Consider the following 19,354-nt stretch of genomic DNA (forward strand, 5'->3'; position numbering starts at 1 on the left):
ATATGTATGTATATATATATATATATATTTATAAGTACAATAATACAACAGCTAATTTAGTTATCATTTTATCAATACCCACATCTTGATACACATTTTTTATTCCTTTACACCTTCGTAATAGACACCTCGACAATACTACACTCTCTATCGAGTACGATTACTCGGCACTGCTTTCCGATTTCGCAGGCGGAATCGAAAGCACGATCGCATCGTCTTTCACGCGGTAAAGAATGAGACTTTAGACTGTGTTTGTTATTGCCTCAACCCTTCTTGGTGGAATGCTGCTGACAATGCTGCGATTTATGTATTTTCACTATTTCCTGGTCGACAGTGTTATCAGTTACGTTCTATATAGAGAGGTTTTGCACCTAGAAGGGTCGAGATTTTGGAGAGATTGAGAGCTCAATTTTGAAAAGAGCGAACATCTACGAATCCAGCCCCTTGAATGTGCAGCACGAATATGACTGAAATGGGAAAACAGTACAATTCGTGTAAAACTTAAAAAAAAAGGATATTTCTCCTCAATATAATTAGTTCTGCATATCCAAAGGGATGATATTTTTCGGGCTACCAGGAATACATGTAATGATTATTATTGCACTTTACATAACATTTTACACAAACTATGTTCTCCAAATTATCTGAATACCGGTTAAGTCAATAGATGCATCTTCTTCAAGAGAACTATGCAAACTAGATTGAAACTATTAGAAAAAGCTGGAATAATCGAGGAGAAGTTCTGACGACGTTATTATGCAAACCGAGATGAAAAAGTCTCTTGCACTCAACTGTACAGTTCGCACCATATGCCTAGAATGTATAATTCTCTCAGCTGAATTGTTAAATTATTAAGTTACCGTGAGTTTCTATCGGTGATCGGAATTGCTTGACAATACAACAAAGAGAAAATGATCAAATAAATGGCAAATATTGATCACAACTTAAAGTGTATGTCATAAGTACATATGTAATACTTTTATTGCTCCGAACAAAGTCATTGTTCCAACATGCCGATTCAAGATTACTATATGCATATACGATGTGACATCTTCCAGAATTATTAAATAACTTATCACACGCGTATATTTCCTGTTAATTTGCACTCTCACGATTATTACCAATTCAAATTTCTACGCATGTTTAGTAACGCAGTATACCTAGACATTACACACTAAATTTTACATCCACGTTAAATATAAATGCATAAATAAATAAAACACATTTATACGTAACATAAATAAATAAATAATCTGATATAATTGGATATCTTCCTGAGATTGTACATCAAACATAAATAATCATTAATCGTTAGTAATATCGTTAGTATCAAGAAAATAACTGAATAAAATTTTACAAATGTTAAATTTCCTTCTTTGGGGCGTGTCCATTTGTGGAATTTACAATTCTTCTTCGTAACGAAGACGGGTTGTCGATTTACATACTGATTACTGGACGAGAGTTTCGTGACGAGAAGGATTGAAATAGAAAAATCTAACGTATATATTCATAGCGATAGCAAACACCGTGGACAATTTATGCACGAGTTATGCAGGTGTACACAACTTGAGTGCTGTAATGAACTTATACATTAATAAACTTTGGTTTGTTACTCGTTACTTCATCACGGTTAGTGCAAAGACGTCGGTATAACGCTGCAAGAAATATATACCTCCGTTACACCGCAACGGACATATGATTGGTAACTTAAGTACTAAAGAAATATAACTTAAGTATTGTCTGGCTAATATCAAAACATGCGCCGACTTATTTCGGAACTGAAGCCACCCCGACTCCCCTAGACGCCTCGCGTAGCTCGATCTCTCGTTTTAACACTAATTGCATGATAATGCAATGCATATTGTATTACTGTTGTTGTATTTAAGTCGCGTTTACTATGAACACGTTACAACGTTTAAAATATACATAGCCTGTGCACGTACTAAGTTCTTACTTATTACGGAGAGTTGCTATAGTTACTTGTTACAAGGTATCATATCATTTACTTCCTTACAGGCGGCCTGCAGTAGTGCCACCGGCACGTCGTAATTCGCGTGTCCAAGCGTACAGGACGTACATACCTTAGATACACTTAACGCTTCTTGTGACATCGGGCGTACGGATAATAAGTGTAACTTACAAGTGGTCAACAATAAGAAGCACAGTTTAACAAATAACTTCCCTCTACATCTTTGCCATGAAAACTTACTCTACGACCAACGCGCTGCCCAGCGACCTATCAGCGAATGAAGTTCTTTAGTCTGCAAAGAAAAATGCAATTTAATGTGCCGTTACTCCGCGCTGTACATTGGTGCTTCACCTATTACGAGAGGAATTCACGTAGTCTGACGGTCCTCAAGATAAATCACGAGTAAAAATTCACGCATTTTAATGCAAAAACTTTATCGGAAGAATTTTATGGAAAAATATCGAGATAATAATCGCGTCGTAATAAGGTGAAAATTACCTTTAAGCAAAACAAGTAGATGCGGGGAAACAATATATCTTGTTCTGAAAAATTATCCTAAATCACCTTCCTTCGTAAGTAGCTCGCTGTGCATCCAATGGAAATACATTTTGGTATTGACTATGGATGACTTCTAGTAAGCTGGGGCTTGAAAGTCACCCATACCCCGCTGCTGCGGCTGTTGCTGGCCGAACGGCGGCTCCTGGTAAGCAGTATCAGTGGCATCGGGATAACTTGTGTATCCTGTACCACCCACGGGGTCCGCCTCGTAACTCGGAGCGAATGCTGCGTCAGTACCTTGCTTAAATCTTTGAAACGCGAACCAAGCACAAGCAGCCTGCAACAGGGCATTGCGATTATAATGCTGCAATTTTTCCAAGAGGGTAGTTTTGATTACTGAACATTGATATTAATTAATTAGATTCGCGTAAGCTTAATCTAACGTACCCAAGTAAAGATTGAGAAGAACGAGAACGCAATAGCCGCCTGAAGATTATTCACGCCATAGTCTCCCGGTGGTTTATCGGAATTGTTCCATGCGTTTGTCAAGTAGCAGAATCCCACGAAATAGAGGAAAGACCAGAACCCCGAGAAGCTGCAATTGAAACGAAATGTACTAAAATAATTGTGCACGCAGCAGTCTCCATTTCGTGTAATCCTTTATACGTAGTTATGTAATTTGACACAATGTGTAGGGTAAATAATGCGTGTGCAACTCACCCTAAATCAATAAGGACGAAGTGTTTCCTAGTCTTGACGGAGGACATCTGTTCGAACAGGTATTCGCCTGCGAGGAATCCAATGCTGGCCAGGAACGCCAGCACACCAATGCCGACTCCATAATTGCATGCGTTATTGTCGTCATTGTAGAGACAAACTTCCTTCCCATTTTTCGGCAGGTAACCCTTGCTGCTTATACATCCGAAGACGATTATTGCAAAAAGCTGAAAGTAGGAGGAAATCCTTCTGACACAAGTGGAACGGCAGAGACTTGGGACAGCGAAGAGAGACGTGTCAAGTGAGATATATAATAGAACGCATAAGGATGTATGCTTGAAATTAATTTAATAAAAATAGATTGAGATCAAGAGCCGCTTTAATTCCACTCTTAAAATATCTTCGACTCTTCTTGGACTCTAGTTGCATCTTACTTTAGGCGCATACTTAATCGCAGTTTCCCTACATCCAAGTAAACCGTTAATCTAAGTAAGCTATTAATGAAACGGGTATTTATTTCCGCGACAAGGAGGAGAAGGTAACGGCGGGAGAAAATTGACAGTCGACGCTGTCAAGAGACGCATCTTCCGCATTCGATCCGCGCCGGATCCGTGCGCCGCTGCATTTCATGGAAGACGCCCGGCCGCGCAGCGACGGCCCAGCAGAGAGGATATCGCGAGATTCGCGCGATCCGCGTCTCGAGGCGACTCGCGACCGGACGTCGGGCACCATGGAGCTCCATGGGGCACACGGGGCGTACCGCTGGAATTCGCGAAAAATCAATAGAACCCCATCGCGGGGGCGGAGGTGGGGGAGAGCAGGAGGAAGCGGAGGACCGAGGGGCTCCCTTTTAAAATCAATGACTACACCGCGGTGAGGGATGCCTATTCCGCCGCGGCAGCGATTGTCAGCATGATCGTGAGGCTCGACGACGATCCCGGGTGCGGGACTGCAACGACTTACCAGGCATACCGCTCTCAGAATAACCTGCGGCCGCTGGACGAACGCGATCGGATCGAAAGGTGCCCCAGCCTTTCCACCGCCGTACGCTCCGCCGTCCATCTTAGTGCAACTGAAGTGGCGATTTCAAAGCTGTCGGAGCGGCCGAGCGCGCACGCGCCGCCGCCTCGGCGGCCGGGGCGATGCGCGCGAGCATGCGTGCGTACGGTACACGAGAGATAAGGGATGATTGGGCGCAGGATATCGTATCCGTCCTGAAATCCCCCAACAGAATCATCCCCGACCGAGCCGCTCTATGCTGCTCTTTTCCGATTTCTGCCGTAGCCATCGCGACCGCATCATGCAGGATCTCGCGGGTTCAGATTCCTCGTTGCCGTGCAATTACGCTTCGCTCTGGTTCTTCTATTGTAATTCACTGACGCGCGCACGCTCCTCGAGTTCTCTCCACCCTCCACTTCGAGTCGCATTCATTCTGAAAAGGTGACGGTCTAGACCTTGATCGAAGTCGCGCGACGTGCGAGTTGTCTCTTGCTCAAGTTTGTTAATACTTAACGTATTAAATTAAATAGATTTAAATAATTTCGCGTAAATGAAATAAAAATTTGATTCACTAACTGTAAAAATCGCACTTGAATAGCTCATCTTTGAATAAGGGGAATTTATTTGAAACACATTTGGGTGTTACAGGATGGTATATCAATTAAAGAGATAGCTCTTTTCTGAAAAATTAGCAACACTTTATTAGCACACTTTTAAAACATTTTTATTTCAAAATATCAGACTAATAGTTATAATGGAAAAATAAAAAAAGTATAATAGAAAAGCACAATGTGTGATATTACGATATAAAAATTCTTTTCCTTCCCTTAACAATATTTATATCAGATGACGTTTTTTCATAAGTAAATACAATAAAATACTTGTCGTAAGGGATAGTCCACCCAGGGATAGCGGAATAATATACCACAAGGAAGAACACTTAGGTCTTGCCTGTAAAAAATGAAATTGCAACACTTAGTTTTATTTCTGAAAATCTAGATTAATATAAAAACTATTAGATAAAACCACAATATATTTGTCTCTAAGGTATCTTGAACTCTTATTAAGCAACATTTGATTTTTGTTACTTAAACAGAGATAAATATAATTATGTGCCAATATGTACCTCAATTATTTCATATTCTAATTTTCTCAGTTTTGACTCAGTCTTGTAAAGTTCTTTAAAAAGATCCTGGATAGTATAACGTACACTGTGAGCAGCACGTATAGAAGTATCGAAATCCATGAAAAGGTCGCAACATTCTTCCCTTAGTTTACACTTACAGTACGTTACAAAGTTTTTTATTGTATCTAATTGGTCTACAGTTAGCTGCAGGACTTCGCCTGTATCGGGTCTGTAAAAGAACAAAACTTCAGATCTGATTCTATATAACGCATCAAGGAAAAGCTTTAGCAATGATTTAATACCTTTCACCTGTGTATCTGTTTAAATAACATAATTCCTTATCCTTGTCTTTTTTTATGATACGTAGCTCACAGGCCAAACTGTCTGCGAGAATTTTACTAGCACCTACGAACAAGTTACAACATGTATTATTCTACAGAGTACGTTTTTATAAATTATATACACAGTTTTTGTTATATTTTTTAGCATATGACACATATAAATTTATTATATACGATATAAAATTTCGAATACTCTATACTATGACAAAATAGCGCCAGCAGAAATAAAATACAAGGACTGTTAGACACATTACCAAGGTATTCGAAATCGTCCGCGGATAATTGGTGCAATGCGGCAGTCCTTATGTTTTTGCGTTTGAATTCGTCGATCAAGTCTTTTGCGTTTAGACCGCATAATATCGCCTCGGTCTGCCAGTTGAAGTCGAGATGGACCTGGCGATTGGGCATCGTATCGGTAAAGAATTTAAGATGAAGAGGATTATGGCCCAGAGTAATATCGCCCATCGTGGATTGAACTCGATCAAATAGATGGAACTGAGAGTAATGCAAAAATATCCAGCCAACTTGCGTCTCCAAACATTCAACTAGAACTCCTGAGAACTCCGGCAGCGCAGGCCAGCGTTGTCAGCGAGGACGCGTTTTTTTCGCGCATGCCCGACAAAACCGGTACAACGTCGTACGATATAGGATATAATGTGGGTGCGGCCCCCCAGTCGTAATGTCTTGCGTAAGCGATATTTTATTTGACAATTATTTTACTTTTCTGTCCTTTTTCAACCTTGTTTGCTATTTTATCAAATATGTAAATTTTATGTTTCATAAATTTAAATATTTTTGGAACAGTGCGAGCGACTAGCGACGTATCTTTCACTGATTTGCATACTTCACTGACGCTGACAATACTAGAAAAAGAGCAGAGGGAGCGAAGGGTGAGAGGAAATTCCCAATTTTGGCTGAGTCAGCTAGTATTGTACTCGTAAACACCTCCGTCTACGGCCAATTGGCCAACAGGAAAGCGCCAAGGACCGCCACTTGTGTATCTAAATTATGTCATGTTATTTAAAAATACATTTTTATTAAAAAAAACTTTCGCTATTCTGCAATATTTACTTCTGACCTTTGACTCGTACTACCGTCTCACTTTTTGACCAGAGACAGTGGAGGCTCGTAGCGGATGTTTTTGTAACTAATTTTTATGGCGCCGGGAACTAAGCGTCTAGTAACTCAAGCACGTGCTAGTGGCGCCATCTATCTTAGTTTCTTCAAATTAATGCGCAATAGTGATATTATCACAGAGCGCTGAATTCGCATAACGTTTGGCGTTCCAACTTCCAAGTACTCCTAAAAATTCGATAGTGTGAGTGACAAGCAGCAGAGTGGGGAAGTTGCTGGAAGATTTCTTTTTATACAGTCTCTAAACAAACTCGCAAATTAATTGTCCGAAACGTGTAACGGAGCTGTACTTGTTCGCCGAACGGTGAGGTCGCGCAAGATCCGATGATCTTCGCGTGACACGCTTGTTTCTCGCTAATATTGTCGACCAAGGTTAATATATCCTATACGTATCTCCTTCGTTTCCTGCACAGGAAACGGAGTTTCCCCCTGAATCACTCTTATAAAATCTCCCGTGCGTACCATGTTACGCCGTAATTAACATACGTGTCTGTAAAAAAATCGTCAGTAAGGCGGAGCACCGTTTCTACGATCTTGAGTCCGAGGCTGCAGGAGTGACAGGTCGCTGATGTTTTGACAGCCACTACCTACACAAGTGCAGCAGGAAAGCTCGGTGCAACGCGTGCAAGTCCGTCGGTCACTGAAAATGAGTTCGCATCACCACTTGAATCCATCATCTGGTGAGATCGATCACATTCACTTCATCTCCGAGGATGTCGGGGCTCTGTACCTCTCCGAGGAGTACGCCGATGTAACGATCGTAGTGGCAGGTCAGAAATTCCACAGTCACAAGCTCATTCTCGCCGCGCGCAGCGAGTACTTCCGGGCGTTGCTGTTCGGTGGGCTGAAAGAGTCCTCGCAGCAGGAGATTGAGCTGAAAGCTGCCTCGTTACCCGCATTTAAAGGCTTGCTCAAGTACATATATACCGGGCGCATGTCTCTCGCTACTGAACGCGACGAGGTATAACGCTCAGCCGCAGCCGAGTGTAATGTAGATCAAGGCAAGCGCGTGTGATCACTGTTACAGCTTTGGTTGCTTACAGGTAATACTAGAAATCCTTGCGCTAGCGCATCTCTATGGATTTGTGGACCTTGAAGCTGCTATATCCGACTATCTCAGAGAGATATTGAGTATAAAAAACGTATGTTCCATCATAGACAGTGCGCTTTTGTATCAACTGGAATTTCTAACTAAGGTTGGTATTACGCGTCGTGTCTCTCCGAATCCGCTCTGTACGAGATGGTTCATTGCACGATTGAATACCAGGTCTGCCTTGAGTATATGGATAAGCACGCGTTAGAAGTCATGCAACACGAGAGTTTTCTACGATTGAGCGCGGCGGCGTTGAGTGAACTGATCTCCAGGGATTCCTTCTTCGCGACGGAGATTGAGATCTTCTTGGCCGTGCAAAATTGGGTCAAAGCCAATCCAGATGCTGATGCAGAAAAAGTTCTAAGTGAGTACATTCGACGTAAATGCAAATTTTTAATGTAATTTTTTTGTAAATGTAATTTTTTTCACACAGGTCACATTAGGCTGGTTCTGATGTCGTCGAGGGACATCTTGTTCATTGTAAGGAAAACCGAGTTGCTGTCGGAATCGGCGCTGTTGGACGCGTTAACTGCACGGTACGAGATACGCAGTTCGGATCTGCCGTATCGCGGCCGGCTGCTCGTCGACGAGAACGTTGCACACCCAAAATTCGATACCGAGGTGTTGCAAGGAGAGATGCGCAGCTACCTCCTGAATGGAGATACGTACAACTATGACATGGAACGTGGTTACACGAGGCACACCATAAGCGATTCGCAGGAACACGGAATTTTAATTAAACTAGGGGAGCAGTGTATTATAAATCACGTGAAAATGTTATTATGGGATCGAGATATGCGATCGTACTCGTATTATATAGAGGTATTATATAGAGGTATCTCGTATTATATAGAGGTAGACGGGCAGCGACGATGCGATAAATATCGCACGTGTTAATAAATAGTAAATATATAAATCTATTCTTTAGCCTATTAATACATTAATGTATTGTTGCATTTTGTTACAGGCATCTATTGATCAAGAAGATTGGATCAGACTTGTAGATCACACAGAATATTTTTGTCGCAGTTGGCAGTATTTATATTTCGAGCCAAGGGTAGTTCTTTATATCCGTATCGTAGGAACAAATAATACAGTAAATAAGGTAAGTTTTAATTAAACGGCATACAGAATTTTCGTTTCGCTTGAAATTCACTTGCATCTCGTCAAAGCGTTAATCGATCCTTTCACCTGCACGTGTCGCCTCCCGATGTTACCCCTCTCAACCGCGTCACATTTATCGCACGGCTTTCACTCCTCATTCATTAATACTGCTGCCTATAATCCAAGACCTATGATCCTTACCTCGAAGCAATTATCATAATTATCATTTAGCGAACAACTAATTATGCGTTGCAAAATACCATGAATGGAAACTCCTCTGCTTCTCCCAAAAACTCCCTCTGGCACTTGTAGCTCTTCGTATCTATACGTCATATGTCGTTTTATTACAATGGTCCAGCATTTATTAAAGTCTTCGTTGTTTTATCACTTGGAAGGTTTTTCATGTTGTCAGTTTTGAGGCATACTATACAAATCATACGGAGAAACTCTCCAACGGCTTTGTCGTACCAACGCAAAATGTCGCTCTTACAGATAAAAGTGCATGCGTTACCGAGGGCGTGAGCAGGTAGGCGAAATCTGCCATTATCTGCCATGCCTTTACCACGGGATACCAGCCTCGTACCTTTAACATTCATGCTTCCATGCTTTTTTATTAGGTCACGTAATAATTTGTTGAACGGAGACACAATCAATTACGATTGGGACAGCGGTTATACGTGCCACCAGCTCGGCTCTGGATCTATTCTCGTGCAATTGGGTCAACCGTACATGATAGACTCTATGCGGTACGAAATATGCTTTGAAATATACTTTGCAAAAGGCATAACGCATTCTCTGTAACTGTTTTCACTCCCGCGCGCACAGATTACTGCTCTGGGATTGCGATAATCGCTCCTACTCGTACTACGTGGAAGTGTCAGGCAATTCCTGGAACTGGGTGTTAGTCGCCGACAAGACTACAGACACGTGCCGGTCATGGCAGACGATACGCTTTCACCCACCCCGTCCAGTGGTTTTTATACGTATAGTGGGTACACACAATACTGCGAACGAGGTTCGTGTGGATAGATTCCATTCTTTTCAAGCGTGTAACGATGCATTATTATTATTAAATAAATGGCTGTTACATCCCTTTAGGTATTTCACTGTGTTCACTTCGAATGCCCGGCGCAGTCCGAGGACAAATCCCCGATATCACCGGCGCAACGAGAGAAGCCATCGACTTCATCGGACGTTGGGGCCTCCGATAATTCCTTACCCCCGCCGCCCCCCGAGGTAGCCACGGAAGCAGTTCATATCGATAACGAATAATTAACACGCAGTTGAAGTAACGTATGAGTGTATAATAACGAAACGCACGAGTGACAGCTAGTAAGTCGATGATTCCGATGGTAGTTTCCGCTCTTGTTAGCTGAGCTAATTCGAACGATTCTTCAAGTGACCTCATTGCAACTTTAAGACTGTCCAATAATAATCATTAAATATAAAATCGTGATTCGTCACCTATTGTTTCCTTGTTTACGAATTTTTATTTTTTATCATCATGTCTTTTGATGATTTTAGATGATGTAAGTAATATATCGCGCGACGGCTACTAATTTCGTAATCACGATAAAGAGGAGAAATTATCTTCTGCACGCACACACACATATCACAATATGTGTACTAGTAATAATATTTAAATTAACTTATAACTTTATTATATCTTTATTCCAAGTAACGTTTTCGAGAGAGAGAGAGAGAAGAGATTTTACTTTTACTTTTGCGCTAAAGCATCGCGGCGACGAAGCTAAAACGTGATTAAAAATTGGCAGCCGTTCCAGATTGTTTTGTATGAAAGCTATTTTTCAATTTCTATGTTACCAAATATTTTGTAAGCACGCGATTATGTATATCATATTGTGTTAATATAATATGGTGTCTGGTTCTTTAGTGTATTTTTTTATCGTATAAGGACTGCTCTAAGAAATTTACCAGTTTTCATCTTTCACGTATATTGCGTGACAAACGTCTCGATTTACATTAATTTTGCTTGCGTAATCGTACAAACGCAACACAACATCAACAGGAAATAATAAAATGTGCGATAGAGATCCGGAATTACATGGAAGAAATTTACGTAAATATCGAAGGAACTTGATATTATTTTTGAGACATTAGAAGTTTGACTTACTTTCACGACGAATGCGCGAATCAAAACAATTGACTCTGTGTTAACGTAACGCCGTGTGTTGAAATGTACCTTTATTATTTTATTCTTACTATTGCTACATAGGCTCAATATGATGAGCATATAACAACTGCCTTACTTAAGCTATTCTTATTTACAATAGATTAAAACTAGTTTAAAAGACAAAATAGATAATAATATATGTATATATATCCATCTGAATTTATAGTATATCTAAACGAAATACACAGGTGTTATGCATAAATAGTTATATCGATATACCGATAATAATAAGAATGTACAAAGATTATATCAACACGGAGCACTTCACGTTTATTACGACGGATAACTCCATAAAACGGCACAAATGTCTCGTGCGCGCGGTGTTGCACATTACATGTACGTGTGCGCGTGTCAGATGGAAAAGAAATTGAGCATAGGTTGTCATACATCTTCTCTCTTATCTCTTGCGGTCGTTTGATCCGCTGCGACGGGAACGAGATCGACGGCTATAACTGCCACTGCGGGAACGTTTTGATCTGAGACAGAATGCATTGAGAGGATATTAAATTAACAGTAAGAGAAACGTTTGCGTTAACTGCAAGTTACATGCATAGAATTTTGCTAATTTTGTATTAATTTTTACTCGTTTAAGATTTAAATTTAAATTACTAAAAGAACAAACTTCTACAGATTCTACTATATTGATATTACAAAATTTACAAACCTTTTTCCACGACTATGACTGCGAGATCGTGACTTCCTTCTGTCCCTGTCTCTGCGATCGCGATCGCGATCGCGTTCACGATCACGATCACGATCTCGGGTACGGTCACGGTCACCACGGTCACGGTCGCGTTCACGGTCGCGGTCGCGATCGCGGTCACGATCGTGATCGCGGTCACGGTCTCTAAAGCCTAATCCTCCACGGTTTCTGTCCCTGTCACGATCTCTGTCGCGGTCCTCCCTGTCTCTGTCACGTCTCCTGTCGAGCATAGACTCGCGCTTCTCTTTGCGCCTCTCCTCGACCGTCTTCTGAAGCTCGGCGAGTTTCTCGCGGATCTTGATGAAGCCCAGATGCAATTTACCACCAAAGTGATCGGCCAACCGCCTATCGTTGTCGTGTATGCCGAGATATGCGCTACACACTTCACATACACGTAATTTCTGTTGCTGATAACTTGACGCTGGCATACTGTTTCGATATTCCTGCTCGGCTTCGTTCTTCTTCTTACGCAGCTCGTCGATCTCGCCCATCAGCTTCATCGACTCCTCGACGAAGCCTTCTTCGCCGAGTTGCTCGGCCTTGGCTAGTTTCTTACCAATCTCTTCGGCGAGCACGTGGACGTTGTTCGCTTTCGCTGCCACCTCCGCGCTCAGCTCTTCCTGCGTCTCGGCCAATCGTTGCTTAGCCTGCTCCGTACGACGGTCGCAGTCGGCGATAAAGTTCTGAAGGTGCTCCATTGCCTGGAGATTTAAAAGATAAAATGTAATTACGCTCGATTGTACCGGCAGAACCTGCCATAAATTATAGCATGCAAATTGTATATAACAATTATAACTTTTGCAGATGACAAACTAATACTCACATCGATGTCGTAAAAATGATCTCGCTTCTTTTGCGCAGCCTCGTAGTCGGCCCGTAGGGCCAAGTCGTGAATCTGGGGGCATTCTCCCAGGTCCATGCGCTACGATTTACAAACAGATTCTGTATTAGATTAAGCTCGTCACGTACGCGGGGCCTTATCGATTCTATGCGTATTACGAGTTAGACCCTCCCCAACTTTGCATTTACAAGATATACTCTTACTTGACAGGAATATATAACGTACTTGGTCGCGTTAATTGCGACTGGAAATTAACATTGAATCGATAATCTAGGAGAGAGACAGAGATCATATGACAAAGATTCAGAGCTTATCGCCTGTATCCTTAGGATAAGACGGTTTCCAATAGGTTTTTCTTTTTTTTTTCTTTTTACATGAACTCACAGAGATGTCAGTTCGTCTTCCTGCACGGGCTAGACAGAACGTACAATGATAAAGCGAGCCGATTGATCAGTCTGATCGATCTGGTATCGCGTATAAAGTAGAAATGCAGTTTGTACAGATAAATAGTTTGTTGTTTTCACTTACAGGGTGGCAACAGTTCTCCGCCTGACACGAGAATGCGATGGCAATGAAGCTATAATCAGCACACATCTTAAGTTCATAATGTTCACTCTTTCTACGAGAAAGAACTTACAGCTTATAATGGTTTATTATACTAATTTACGTACGGCACGAATTATGTCTTACGTTGGCTGCTGAACGGATTTTAGGAAAAACGGATTCAATACGTACATATCCAATGGTTGAAGGAAATTTTTCTAATGGAACTGCCGCTTGTTGTACTAATCCGCCTAATCACACATCTCTCTGCGTCATGCCACCTCTCTCTTTTTCTCTTGTCGACACGTTTGGGTGTTGCAAATTGCCAGAGCAAGTACCGCGCAAGCGAGACAACCCGAGGAAACCCGAGAAACTTGGCTAAAAACGTTCTTGATCGTCGCGAGGCTGCTCACGGATGTAATTTGAGATCCGCATCATTTCATACCGATTCAGAGAGTCGCGATCATAGAATCGGCATCGAAATTGGACAACGAGCGAGAAATCCGCGTTACTCGAGCGGCCAGATCGGACGTATTTGTCGTTCTTTGTATTCTTTGGCAGATCCGGAGGATCATGATTCACCGACAGACTCCCGCGGAGGAGCCAACAACGAGCCGAACGGTTCTTGGCAATTCGCAAATCTTACTTACAGATCACTGCTTCATTTCCTGCACCCATACTTCCGTAGGCTGATATTTTTTTTCTCACACACATTCTCAAAGTAAACTTCTCATTCCTACCTGCCGTAAACGGCATTATTAGTAAGAAGCGACATTAAGACATCGTCTCATGAATCAGCATGACGCTACTCACCGATTCACTGTTTACAGGCCGTTTCGGGGGTCTGGGAATTTATCGTTCGGCATTACTCAGCCTCACCACCGTGTGGAATACCGGTAGAGGGGCTGAGGTAATCGCCCGCCTTTGCGTCTCATATCGAATTAATATATAGATATAGATATAGATATGCATATATATATGTATATCTAGCACTTGAATTATGGTAAAGGTAATCAAATTGTAGGTGTAATACGTACGTCCTCTTCTCGTTTTCAGTACTTACAGTAACGCGCGTGTGAGAGTGACAAGTACAACACGGACATATGAGCGGACAATACTCGCAACAATATTGTACAATGGATCTGATTGGAATTGCTTTTTCCAGAGACTCTGGAAATAGAACTGTAGTTACGTTGACATTAGTGGATCTGCATATCAGCACACTTCTTGTTTCGAGCGATTGCCGTTAGTATTTTTTTTTAACTTTCTTTTTGCTTTTACTTTCGTTCTCTAATTCCGTTTCTCTTTTTTCTTTATCGCGACTTTGACATTTCTCATTGTGGAAATTCTATCGCGCGAGACCTTCAGGGGTGTTTGCTATTTTCCATTGTTACGTCCGCTTCCTAATCCTCATTTTCGATCGAGTCATCTCCACTGTCCGCTTGAAATATTATTTAAGAGGTATATCAAGATTATTACACATCATTATTGGCAGAATGCATTCTCTATCGTTTTTAAAAAATACTGTAAAAATCAAAGAGGAAAAGGAATATATTAATCAGAAATAATAAATCCGACCGAGAAACAAAATCTTTAGCTTTCTTATTTCTCTTGAATAAGAATTGTTGAATAAACTTAACAAGAAAGAGCATCTTCCACGAGAGCCCAACATCAATCAATGCCAACAGCAGATCCTTGAAACCTACGTAAGCAAGGGTGCTTATGTAAATTCTGATACCTGTGGATGACATCGAGAACCGAGTTATTAAAGATTAAATGGCAATTTCCCTTGGAGTAAACACCGACACGTTTCCCGAGCAAGGAACTTTCCTATATAACTTGTCCGAGAGAAAACTTCTGAAGCGTTTAACATAAAGTGTAACAGGCGTAGAAATAACTTGACACAGTTACTTCGGACAGCGGGGATGCACGTGTCCGTCGGAGCATCGATTTTATTGTCGCAAAACTCGAGGCGCGAGGTCGTCAAATGAGGGCGATTCAGACTGCATATACGGAAACGTAGCGAACACCCCTGTGACCAATTCGCACAAGATGCGAAGCAGTGCCGCGGAACGCTTTCATAGTTCGCGCGTTATGATTGATGCATGTCGTTTTAATGAAAATGTTGCTCGATCGACCGCATATATGCTGGATGTTATCGCGGCAGTATCAGCCGCAGTCATCTGTGTTTCCCCAATTTCACTGTGTGTGATAAGGGTTGCAGTAGTATTCTCAGTATACATTTATTAGATGCATATATCTACGGATTTCTCTCACGCTCTGGGAATTAGAACGAGCAATATCATGTCCGTAGTCTGCACACGCGAAAACAAAGGAAGAAACGAATTTGCCAAACGTATGATGTTCACCTACTTCCAAGTCTCAAAGAACGCGTATTGGTCGTTCTAAGCCCAGAGGCTTCACAACAATATGATGAACACGCCTGCCCCGTGTTACGCTTCGACGGTATCCAGTGTGAATTGATCGTAATCAATTCCTGAGATTATGTAGATCGGACAAGTAAGACGAAACGCTTTCCCTTCGCATTGCTCCTCCGTTAAAATCGCTTATTAAGATCTACGACGTTCTTATCATCTATCATATATTCTTAACGCTTATGGTACTGAGCACACCGATTGGCACAGGTAAAAAAAAGCGCTAACGCACAATCAAATGCCTCATGATGCACATGGATCTATCTGTTCAATTCTTCTAAGCTCTATATGCATGGAAGCATCGTTACGCGCGTGATTTCCAAGTCTTACTATGGCCCTGTCTCAACAAATGTGCACATTTTATCGACCAGTAAGTCATAAAATTGCGTATTCAAATACTTTTCAAATTTCTCCGAAACAGCTAACTAGTGCGTTCTTTGTATTTTCTACTTAATTTTAAATATGAAATATACTCTTTCCGTACAATGTAAAAGTACTATCGTTAATCGTGTAATGTGTATGTGGTGCTAAACAAGTCAGTATGCATTCGAATTTATGGTAGGAAAGCGGTAAGACGGGTGTTGCCTCCATCAATTTAGTGTCCCTTATGCCGTAAAATCTAGATTTTTAGATCACTAAACTTGACGGGTAATTAGCGATATTAACGCGTCATAAAAAAGTGAAACAAGTTAGGAGACCTGTGCAGCGATCAAATGTTGTATATACTTTATACAAAGTTCTCTTGAGGAAATAGTAATCAATTTAAAATTTATTAATTAAAATATTAATCAATAAATGTTAAGTCAATTTCATCAAGAAAGATTATTCATTTTAACTTGTATGTTGTAATAGAATACGCTTATGTCATTTATATATTTGTGATAATTTACATTTATCTATTTAAATAGTAAATTTTGTAAGATTTGTGCACACAGACCGTTTGGTGACCAGTGTAGTTAAGTTATGTGTGTGAAGTGTACGCATATGCACATGGAAATTAATCAAATATTCATTACGTCAAATATTCATATACATATCGTGATAGAATTATGGTTACACGATTTCCTGTGTTACATTGCACTCGATACTATTTTGTCAATAGCATAGTAAACTCACTTCAAATTAATTGAATGAAAATATCTAGTTATGCAGTTATCACGTGTGCTACTTACAATGTTCTTCGCTTTATCGAAATGTTAATACATCTAGATTAAAATCCTTAAAAACTTGAATTTTAGAGTAAATTTCTGCCCACGCTTATTTCATATCATCACAAAGCATCATCACACAATTTTAATTGACGATATTGCAACGATAAAGAATAATAGATTTAGCAAGAAATCGTGTAACCAAAGTCTCACAATAAAAGTGTAATATAAATTAAAATAAAAATCAGAGGTAACTTGTACTTTTTTTTGTCTTTTGCACTGCGAGTAGAAAATATAAAAAAAATCATACGTATACGTATATATACAGGGTGCATTCTGCGCACAAGTGCCAATGGTGTGTCCCTCGAGATTGCAGACGCTACGTTACGCTAATATACTCACCGTTGATGATAGGATTTCATGGGGACAGCAGGCCAGCAAAAAACTCTTGCAGACCTTCGAGTCGGAGTATTTCACTTGAAATTTGTTATTTTCACCTGAAAAAACAGAGCAGAGCGGTGGTTAACGGTTCAACGAGAGCGACGTACAGGATTGCGCCATTACTGATAACTACAAACATGGCCGCAATTGACCATCTTGCACTATCAATCGGACTCGCGCGAGGAATCACCTTGCGACTCCGATTGACAACACGCGAACGACGGAAAATCGAATAAATGTACCATTTCGTCCTGTGCCCATTAACTGGTCGAGCATAGCTCGCATTTGGTCGTGCGCCGTCATTTTCCTGGCACAACCAACTGGTTAGAATGCGGCCGAGTGTATACTCGACACGCAACGGCCACGCCGCTCGATCACAGACGAGGACAGATCACCCTGATGAGCTTTTCGTTCACTGATTGCAGCGCCACCTACTCGGGCACACGAAGCGGATGAACTAAAATTGAATAGGTTAATGTGTATGAAGATTCTGATTTTATTGTGACCGATTGCAGCACATTTCTACAATAAAAAAAACTTTAACGTTATTATATTTATTTTTTACGAAATATAAACTTTACAAAAATGTACAAAAGCCTTAATACAATTTATATTGGTTATGTATTGTATATACCTGAATACGTGTATTTAGAATCACGTGGGCATGATACTATGTTGGACTTTAATTTCTTGTAAGCACCGTGGCGAATAAAAGCGCCGCAAGCACGAGCAACGAAAAGTACAAATAGAATTTGACAGTCTTGATCACAGACACAACTGGATGCAACAGTCGAACATGAGAATGGCCGCGTCCAGCAGGAAAAGCTGTTTTGTAGTGTTGTAAAAATCGTGACTTGGGCATCTATCACGTAACTTTTCCCCTAGGATGAAAAATGAAAAATGAAAATTTCGCGTGAATTTTTACGTTATGATTTGCTACTGAGATGAAGAAATTTTCATTTTTCATTTTCCATCCTAGGGGAAAAGTTACGTGATAGATGCCTTGATTATTCAATGACGAGTTGGATGATTGGCTGTTGGATAGGAAGTTTCCGCAGTACTGTAGTTTATTTCTAGACTCGCTGAATTCCCCATATTGAACAGCCAATCAGATCAACTGGCGGCACTGCAATGTAACCAAGAAATATCTCGTTATCTAGTTGATCGATAGATCGTTGGATAAGGAATTGACATAACGAGTATCGCTCTTGAGTAAAGCATTCGCCATTTTGTCGGTAGAAATGGCATTTTTAAGAAATTATAATAAACATTACGAATCAATCGTAAGTTTCCAAAACTAATTTCTCTGACTGTTGCAGCGTAAAGCTATATCGTTTTCTAATATAAAAATTCTGATATAAAAAGTTGAGTTTCCTTATTTTGCATGAAAAAAATAAAAAATTAATAAAAATATTCTCTATGAATATTGTACGCATTTACTAATCTTTTCAAATTTTAACAATTTAGGTAGAAAAAAGGAGGGAGTTCAGAATAAAGAAATAAGTTCCGCGTACACACACAACGGTATTTAAACCAGGGGGGTGCTTGGTGGCTTCTATTCGCTAGAGTGCAATGACCGGCATAGCTTCGAGTTTAGATCTATTAAATTGTAGATAGGTACGTACATATTTAAATTTATTTATGATTATTAATCCATCGTAACATTATTCGCAGATATAGCGAGTTTTTTTTATTGAATATATGTATATAATTGCCCTGTATAATTATGTACACAAAAGAAGGAATTTAGAAACTTTCTCTATTTCCTTCACGTTTTGCAATTTGATACTACAACGAATCAGATAATAGACCTTTAATAATTCCGGTATGCTCGTTATCTCACATCTTATTGTTTTTTTTTGGTTAGTTTATCGTTAATAACTCTAAGAACTACATTGGCATTTTTGTTTCTTTTATCGTTTAATCAGATCTCGACTGGCCCACGGGTCACATCGTACGATGGATTTGCGAAAATTTGGGAAATCGAGCCAAGCCGAGGCCTGCCGCGCGCAGATATCGCGTGCAGCGGAGAGAGACGTTGCAAACGGTAGCGGAGGTGGCGGCGATG

General features: G+C 40.6%; 4 protein-coding genes across 12 annotated transcripts; 1 reads left to right on the top strand and 3 right to left on the bottom strand.

Annotated features, from left to right (window-relative positions):
* Window positions 1-52: 52 nt before the first annotated feature.
* LOC105278076 (synaptogyrin) lies at window positions 53-4,295 on the bottom strand. Of its 3 annotated transcripts, none has more exons than XR_893730.3 (5): window positions 4,148-4,295; window positions 3,188-3,411; window positions 2,915-3,062; window positions 2,534-2,804; window positions 53-2,261 (listed from the first exon to the last, which is right to left on the bottom strand). XR_893730.3 is itself a non-coding variant. In XM_011336901.3 (4 exons), the coding sequence occupies exons 1-4, from the start codon at window positions 4,244-4,246 to the stop codon at window positions 2,601-2,603; spliced, it is 675 nt and encodes a 224-aa protein (XP_011335203.1). In that variant the 5' UTR covers window positions 4,247-4,295; the 3' UTR covers window positions 53-2,600. The 3 variants fall into 3 exon arrangements, 1 of the variants encoding a protein (XP_011335203.1); XR_893727.3 differs by having other exon boundaries at window positions 2,468-2,804; XM_011336901.3 differs by having other exon boundaries at window positions 53-2,804.
* Window positions 4,296-4,859: 564 nt separating this feature from the next.
* On the bottom strand, window positions 4,860-6,248 carry LOC105278063. 2 transcript variants are annotated; one of them, XM_011336890.3, is made up of 4 exons: window positions 5,905-6,248; window positions 5,612-5,714; window positions 5,394-5,538; window positions 4,860-5,134 (listed from the first exon to the last, which is right to left on the bottom strand). In XM_011336890.3, exons 1-4 carry the CDS (start codon window positions 6,113-6,115, stop codon window positions 5,021-5,023), a joined length of 573 nt encoding a protein of 190 aa, XP_011335192.1. In that variant the 5' UTR covers window positions 6,116-6,248; the 3' UTR covers window positions 4,860-5,020. The 2 variants fall into 2 exon arrangements, with proteins under 2 accessions (XP_011335192.1, XP_011335186.1); XM_011336884.3 differs by having other exon boundaries at window positions 5,310-5,538.
* Window positions 6,249-6,937: 689 nt separating this feature from the next.
* Window positions 6,938-10,869, top strand: LOC105278022 (BTB/POZ domain-containing protein 9). Its single transcript, XM_011336821.3, has 9 exons — window positions 6,938-7,745; window positions 7,828-7,980; window positions 8,052-8,241; window positions 8,311-8,699; window positions 8,845-8,982; window positions 9,377-9,507; window positions 9,599-9,727; window positions 9,807-9,996; window positions 10,080-10,869. Exons 1-9 carry the CDS (start codon window positions 7,431-7,433, stop codon window positions 10,251-10,253), a joined length of 1,809 nt encoding a protein of 602 aa, XP_011335123.1. The 5' UTR covers window positions 6,938-7,430; the 3' UTR covers window positions 10,254-10,869.
* Window positions 10,870-11,173: 304 nt separating this feature from the next.
* On the bottom strand, window positions 11,174-18,115 carry LOC105278032 (putative RNA-binding protein Luc7-like 2). Of its 6 annotated transcripts, XM_020031056.2 has the most exons (7): window positions 17,529-17,551; window positions 17,248-17,342; window positions 14,076-14,444; window positions 13,248-13,998; window positions 12,702-12,800; window positions 11,840-12,579; window positions 11,174-11,651 (listed from the first exon to the last, which is right to left on the bottom strand). In XM_020031056.2, the coding sequence occupies exons 4-7, from the start codon at window positions 13,311-13,313 to the stop codon at window positions 11,573-11,575; spliced, it is 984 nt and encodes a 327-aa protein (XP_019886615.1). In that variant the 5' UTR covers window positions 13,314-13,998; window positions 14,076-14,444; window positions 17,248-17,342; window positions 17,529-17,551; the 3' UTR covers window positions 11,174-11,572. The 6 variants fall into 6 exon arrangements, with proteins under 6 accessions (XP_019886615.1, XP_011335151.1, XP_011335143.1 ...); XM_011336849.3 differs by lacking the exons at window positions 13,248-13,998; window positions 14,076-14,444 and adding an exon at window positions 17,921-18,115 and having other exon boundaries at window positions 17,477-17,743; XM_011336841.3 differs by lacking the exons at window positions 13,248-13,998; window positions 14,076-14,444 and adding an exon at window positions 17,921-18,113 and having other exon boundaries at window positions 17,529-17,717.
* Between the last annotated feature and the right edge of the window lie 1,239 nt (window positions 18,116-19,354).

This window comes from Ooceraea biroi, chromosome 11 (assembly GCF_003672135.1).
Source record: "Ooceraea biroi isolate clonal line C1 chromosome 11, Obir_v5.4, whole genome shotgun sequence".
NCBI lineage: Eukaryota > Metazoa > Arthropoda > Insecta > Hymenoptera > Formicidae > Ooceraea > Ooceraea biroi.

Coding starts and splice junctions, on each gene's coding strand:
- LOC105278076 (XM_011336901.3), bottom strand. CDS start 4,246: ATGGACGGCGGAGCGTACGGCGGTGGAAAGGCTGGGGCACCTTTCGAT. Junction 3,412..4,147: donor TTCTGAGAGCGGTATGCCTG/GTAAGTCGTTGC, acceptor TCCTACTTTCAG/CTTTTTGCAATAATCGTCTT. Junction 3,063..3,187: donor TTCGTCCTTATTGATTTAGG/GTGAGTTGCACA, acceptor TTTCAATTGCAG/CTTCTCGGGGTTCTGGTCTT.
- LOC105278063 (XM_011336884.3), bottom strand. CDS start 6,115: ATGGGCGATATTACTCTGGGCCATAATCCTCTTCATCTTAAATTCTTT. Junction 5,715..5,904: donor GGACGATTTCGAATACCTTG/GTAATGTGTCTA, acceptor ACTTGTTCGTAG/GTGCTAGTAAAATTCTCGCA. Junction 5,539..5,611: donor AACAGATACACAGGTGAAAG/GTATTAAATCAT, acceptor GTTCTTTTACAG/ACCCGATACAGGCGAAGTCC.
- LOC105278022 (XM_011336821.3), top strand. CDS start 7,431: ATGAGTTCGCATCACCACTTGAATCCATCATCTGGTGAGATCGATCAC. Junction 7,746..7,827: donor TCGCTACTGAACGCGACGAG/GTATAACGCTCA, acceptor GGTTGCTTACAG/GTAATACTAGAAATCCTTGC. Junction 7,981..8,051: donor AACTGGAATTTCTAACTAAG/GTTGGTATTACG, acceptor ATTGAATACCAG/GTCTGCCTTGAGTATATGGA.
- LOC105278032 (XM_011336841.3), bottom strand. CDS start 17,589: ATGACGGCGCACGACCAAATGCGAGCTATGCTCGACCAGTTAATGGGC. Junction 17,343..17,528: donor AATGGGCACAGGACGAAATG/GTACATTTATTC, acceptor CTGTTTTTTCAG/GTGAAAATAACAAATTTCAA. Junction 12,580..12,701: donor ATCATTTTTACGACATCGAT/GTGAGTATTAGT, acceptor TTAAATCTCCAG/GCAATGGAGCACCTTCAGAA.